General features: G+C 34.2%; 1 protein-coding gene across 1 annotated transcript; it reads left to right on the plus strand.

Moving 5' to 3' along the window:
• Positions 1–4,876: 4,876 nt before the first annotated feature.
• On the plus strand, positions 4,877–6,079 carry LOC120253536 (protein P21-like). Its single transcript, XM_039261867.1, has 2 exons — positions 4,877–5,235; positions 5,759–6,079. Exons 1-2 carry the CDS (start codon positions 4,885–4,887, stop codon positions 6,077–6,079), a joined length of 672 nt encoding a protein of 223 aa, XP_039117801.1. The 5' UTR covers positions 4,877–4,884.
• The last annotated feature ends 262 nt before the right edge of the window (positions 6,080–6,341 follow it).

The following is a 6,341-nucleotide window of genomic DNA, read 5'->3' on the forward strand; positions in this document are numbered from 1 at the left end:
AAACAATGCCCAACAATAACAAGCTATGATAAGGAATAAGAAATTGCATGTTATGCTGAGAAATAAATCAGAAATAAAGCGAAAACATGTATAAACAAATTGAAGAACACAACGAATAATAAAAACACAACAATTTATGGAGCATGCTATGAATAACACTAGAGAATAATAAAAACACAAGGAATATGAATAACACAAAGGTAAAGCGACGATTACATAAGGAAATCAATAATAGAACACAACAATTGAAGAACATGCTATGAAGATGTTTATAAACAATAGAACAATAATAAGCTATGATAAAAAATAAGAAATTGCATGTTATGCCGAGAAATAAATCAGAAATAAATGAAACGTATATAAACAAATTGAAGAACACAACAGAATAATAAAACACAACAATTTATGGAACATGCTATGAATAACACAATAGAATCATAAAAACCCAAGGAATATAAATAAAGCAAAGGTAAAAGCGACATTACATAATTAAATCAATAATAGAACATAACAATTGAAGAACATGCTATGAAGATGTTTATAAACAACAAAACAATAACAAAGGCTATGATAAGGAATAAGAAATTGCATGTTATGCCTGAGAAATCAAATCAGAAATAAACGAAAGCGTATATAAACAAATTGAAGAACACAACTAGAATAATAAAAATAAAAACAATTTATGGAACATGCTATGAATAACACAATAGAATAATAAAACACAAGGAATATGAATAACGCAAAGGTAAAGCGAGCATTACATAAAGGAAATCAATAATAAAAATACAACAATTGAAGAATATGCTATGAAGATGTTTATAATGCAGAGAACAATAACATGCTATGATAAGGAATAAGAAATTGAATATTATGCCGACAAATAAATCATAAATAAACGAAACGTATATAAACAAATTGCCAAATAAATTCATGGCTTGAAGAACTGCAAACAAATATAACGGAAAAATCTATAGGAAATATTTACGACATATGAAGATACACAGCGATATAAATCAAAATAAACTTAACTTAATTAAATGAAGCTCTGGACTGAAACAAAATACCATAGTGACAAAATTTGATGATAACAAATATACCTAACAAATAAACTAGCATGAACAAGAAATAAATAAAATGTATTCTTGCAGATTTGGAAGAAAAACAAGATCGAGAGAGGAAAACCACTGAAAAATAGTAGGCACAAGCGCATCATCCGAAAAGCTTAATGGAACAACAAAATGAAAAAAATGGGTAAAAACGGACAAGCTACAAGCAACAAAAAAAGGGAAAAAGGAAAAAAATAAATCCAAAATAGCATCGCTCAGACCCATTTATCGGAGGAGAGAAACCATAGACGGGGATGCAAGAGGCACAGAGAAACCCTGAACGAAAAGCCCAAAGTGGCATGGTAAATGGGGAAAAACATACATGGCTTGAAGAATTGCAACAAAATATAACAAAAAAATGTATGGAAAATATTTACGGCATATGAAGATCCACAGCGAAATAAATCAAAATTTTAAAAAAAACCTTAATTAAATGAAGCTCTGTACTGAAAATAAAACATCATACTGACAAAAAACGAAGATAAGAAACTTGATATATAAACCAAAATCAACAACAACTAAAAAAACAAAAAACATTTTCTGGCAGATCTGCAAGAAACACAAGATCGGGAAAGGAAAAAACCCTGAAAAACATTAGACACAATCATAATATCATCTGAAAAACTTGAGGAAACAACACAATCAAAAATGGAAAACAAAGAACAAGATAGTACGGCGAGCGAAAGGGAAAAAGAGCCAAAATAGTATCGTTTGCATCCATTTCTCGGAGGAAAGATGTCTATCGAGTTAGATCCGAGCGGTCGGGCGAACAAGAAAAAGCATAATTACGACCCGAGAGAGGGAGGGATGGTGGTGATAGAGAGATGGTGATGCTCGGCGAAGACAAGATGGAGAGATCGGTGAGTGGAGGAGGCGGAGAGAAACCCCTAGAAGAGAAGCTCGGAAGTGGCCTGGGAATTGGGGAAAGATGGGGGTAATTCCAACATAATCACGTGACGCCATGTGAAGGAAGTGAAATGCTTCAAATCACACTTCAGGGTTTTTTATCCCGAAGTGGCTGGGGTGAAGTGGTTGGTTTTGGAACTTGTCAAATCACCAGTTCAGTGTCCACTTCGGTGAACCAAACACAAGGAAGTTCTATGGAAGTCACCGTTTCAGCCACTTCGGGCTCTAATTCGGCGAACCAAACACGCCCTTACTACCAAAGTGCTATACCACTAGATCATGCTAATGCTGCCATCTTTTGATATTTCTATATCTCAAATTTTCATAATATCCAATTGATTTTTTTTAATTTAATAAAATGAAATACCATTGCTATGTTAACATGTAGATCTACCGATTCATTTTCTTTGAATTTTAATAAATTTTATTCAAAAGGGCCTAAATTCTATGGAAAATCAAATAAGAATATGTTAATTGCTTTATATATTATTCATATAAATATATATAATTAGCTAAAATTAAGGAGAGATTTTGGGTGACCAAACCTTCACATTTGTTAAATACTACTAATTTTCCATATTCAATAAAAAAGTAGGCTTATATCAATGAACAATGTTAAGTGTCGATGTCAAGCACTCTTAAATTCTAATGTGGAAAATATGGGTGAAGATACCTCTTCTTAAATTCTAAAACTAATTTTATGACTGAAAAAATTGAAAATAATAAACTCTTGTTTTTTTAAAGGAGAATATTAATTATTTTTCATAAAATAATAAATAAACTTTATATCATAAACAAAAATTGGGTTTTTCCAATCTAGCCTCCTTACAAATAATATTATAAAATTATCGTGCATCGTTTAGAGTTTACTTACCTGTGTAAAGTTGGCATTACTACCTCCTAAAACGAAATGCTAATTATTACCACTTAATATAATGAGTAGCAAAAACAGGTAATATATCTTTTAAAATAAAAAAAGTAATGCATTATTTATACTGCCAACGACGTTCCGATCTAGTGGCGATCATATTCTTTCATAGGGTGTTCTTTTTGAGAAAGGATCCGAGATCAAACTCCATAACTCACGCTGTCAGTGATGGCACGTATATAAAAAGTATTAACCTCACGTGCGGGCGCTCTTACTATCCTTAAATAAGCGGTCTTTGTCATCTATTTATCAATATACACCATTTATATGCCCATATATAAGCCTATATATACTCATGACTACCATTAAACTAAAAATTTCATTTTTTAAAAAGAACTCTCTATCCATGCAAATATGCGACAAGTCTACTATACACAGAGCTAGACGGAGACTACAATGCGATCAAGTCAATAAAAACTTTGAAAATTCTTCATATATGATAATAAGAGCAAGCGAGCAGTTGCAAGCTAATGCAGGGTTGGCAATTCTGAATAGACCACTTACAAACTTTTGACATTTCTATGGCTCAAATTTATAGACCACTTACAAACTTTTGACATTTCTATGGCTCAAATTTCTTCCATAACTAATTAATCATACTATTGATTTTAATAAAATCAGATACCATGGTTACATGGAAATGCAGAGTGATGAGATCCATTTTCTTTCGGTCAGTTTAATAAATCGTACACAAAGAGAAGATAATGTATATGGAAATCCAAATAAGAATATGTTAATAGCTTTGTATGCTATATATAAATGTATATATAGTTGGCCATAAATTAGGAGAGATTTAAAGTGACTGGAGCCATCACATTTATTTGAAACTCCTTATTTTTCCATATTCATTGTATAACCGAGGCTCATAGTAACGGACAATATTAAACGTCAATGTCCAACTCTCTGACATGGAAAATACATATGAAGGCTCTCTTTCCGAGATTCTAAAACTAATTTTCCATAACCCACAATAATATTTATTTACTGTTAATTATGACCTGAAACTGTTACTTATCTTAGTATAGATCTTCTGTGAGAACAATCATATTTTTTATCTCTCCATAATTACTTAGCAAAAGGAACTTACCGTCATGGGGTTATAATCCAACATATATGATAAATCCTCATTGCTAGGTGTGTTAGTTTGTCCCATCTGTTAAGTCTCGAGAGGGTCATTAAATTACTTAACTAATACACTTATATTCCTATTTGCTCCTTTGACACTCCTTAAGTGAGGGACACTTGTGAACATTTGTCCAAGAAAGAAAATAAAAAATTTTACAACCAATAAAATTAAAAAGATTAATACTATTTTTCTACAAGCACACATTATATTCCACAAAATAATAAAATAAAGTTTCTCACATTAAAATAAATGATCATACCTATATAAATAATATATAATTTTGCATTTTTTTTTTTAGAGTTTATATATTTATACCATCACCATAACAAACTAGTGATAATACTATCAACTCTCATACAAAAGATTGAAGATTCAATTTTTTTTTTTAAATATGGTTAAAATTTTGAGATCTATGTTTGAGGTGATTTATTAATATTGTAAAAAAAAATTATGTATTTATGTAAAGTTGGCATTATAACCTCAAATGAATGCTAATTTCCGCCGAATATATATAATGAACAACGAAAGCAGGTAATATATTATTTATATACTCATAAATATACTCATGGCCACCGTTAAACTAAAATTTCATTTTAAAAGAACATTTTATCCTTGCAGATATTTTTGACAAGTCTATGGAGAGGCAGAGACTAGAGTTCAGTCAAGTCAATGAAACTTTTGAAAATTCTTGTAGAGCATGCAATTGCCAGCTAATCCAAAAGTTGATTAAATGACCATTCTGCCCCGCTAACCAGTCCTATAAAACCCCTCTAAACTCTCCACGTATCATCAAAACCTACGCCACATAACAGCTAGCAATGGCACCCTCAACGCTCATGTCTCTTCTTCTCTTCCCTCTCATCCTCCCACTCTCCTACGCTGCCACCTTTGACATTGTTAACCAGTGCTCTTACACTGTATGGGCAGCTGCAGTCCCTGGTGGCGGCCGCCAACTCAACAACGGTGAAACATGGACTATAAACGTTAACGCCGGCACCACCGGTGCCCGTGTTTGGGCACGCACAGGCTGCAATTTTGACAGCTCTGGTCATGGTAGCTGTGAAACTGGTGACTGCAATGGCCTCTTAGAATGTCAAGTTTATGGCAAACCACCAAACACTCTCGCCGAGTTCGCTCTAAACCAGTTCCAAAACCTGGATTTCATTGATATCTCTGTTGAGATGGTGATTGAAGACAAGACCCAGACAGTGGGCATGGTGAGCAAGTGAGGCGTGTGGTGTGGGGGAAAGGCTGGTGCGCTTGTGGAGAAGCAAACTAGCATGGTGCTGTACCAGAGAGGATGGAGAACCATTGTGTTCAGAGATTGCAGGGCATGGATACTGAGCCCTGTGGGTAGTTTAAGTAGTTGGAAACCTTTTTGATATATTAGTATTTTTTAATGTTTGAATCTCTGGGTGTTTGGGTTGGTCCAATGGTTGGGTGAGTCAAGATTACGGACAGACCAATAGGAGAACGTTTTGGTGTCTCGCCCAATAGTCGCTGAGTTAAGTGTCTACCTGTCTGTAGTTATATATATATATTCAAATGCTAATGGACTTCTTGGATTGGCTGAGATTTTCCTCTGTCTCCCACTTTATGCTTTTGACTCTTTGAATGATTGTTTTACATTATCGGATAATCTAGAGACATTTCGTCGAACACCTCAAGCCAGCAGCTCTCCACATCACAACAATCTCTTTGGTTGATGGGTTCAATGTGCCCATGGACTTCAGTCCAACCGGTGGGTGTGCGGGTGGGATCCAGTGCTTGGCTGACATCAACGGACAGTGTCCGGCAGTGCTAAAGGCTCCAGGAGGATGTAACAACCCTTGCACTGTGTTCAAAACTGATGAGTATTGCTGTAACTCAGGGAGTTGTGGACCAAGTGATTATTCTAAGTTTTTTAAGGGTCTCTGTCCTGATGTTTATAGCTACCCTAAGGATGATCAGAATAGTACGGTTGTCTTCACCTGCCCTGGTGGGACTAACTATAAGGTTGTCTTCTGCCCTTGAAATTAGGGCGTGAGATCATCTAGTGATGCATGGTATGTAGGTACAAGAAGGAGAGTTAGGGAGTGGGGTCCTTCTTGATAAATAAAAGTCATTGTAACAATGGTTATGACTTATGAGAGATGAATAAAACCGAATGGTTTTTTATATGTTAGAGCCTTTTTATTTAACCGAATGCCTTCGTAAATAGCTCGAATTTTATTCTGTGAAAATTTAGAGCTCAGATCGAAGTTTTAGGTTTAGACTCTAGACAGACTCTTTAATT

This window comes from Dioscorea cayenensis, unplaced genomic scaffold (genome assembly GCF_009730915.1).
Source record: "Dioscorea cayenensis subsp. rotundata cultivar TDr96_F1 unplaced genomic scaffold, TDr96_F1_v2_PseudoChromosome.rev07_lg8_w22 25.fasta BLBR01000113.1, whole genome shotgun sequence".
Lineage (NCBI taxonomy): Eukaryota > Viridiplantae > Streptophyta > Magnoliopsida > Dioscoreales > Dioscoreaceae > Dioscorea > Dioscorea cayenensis.

What these genes read in the sequence shown, in the direction of transcription:
- LOC120253536 (XM_039261867.1), top strand. Translation starts at nt 4,885, where the DNA reads ATGGCACCCTCAACGCTCATGTCTCTTCTTCTCTTCCCTCTCATCCTC. An exon ending in AAAACCTGGATTTCATTGAT is followed by an intron (nt 5,236 to 5,758) that starts ATCTCTGTTGAG and finishes CACATCACAACA; the next exon opens with ATCTCTTTGGTTGATGGGTT.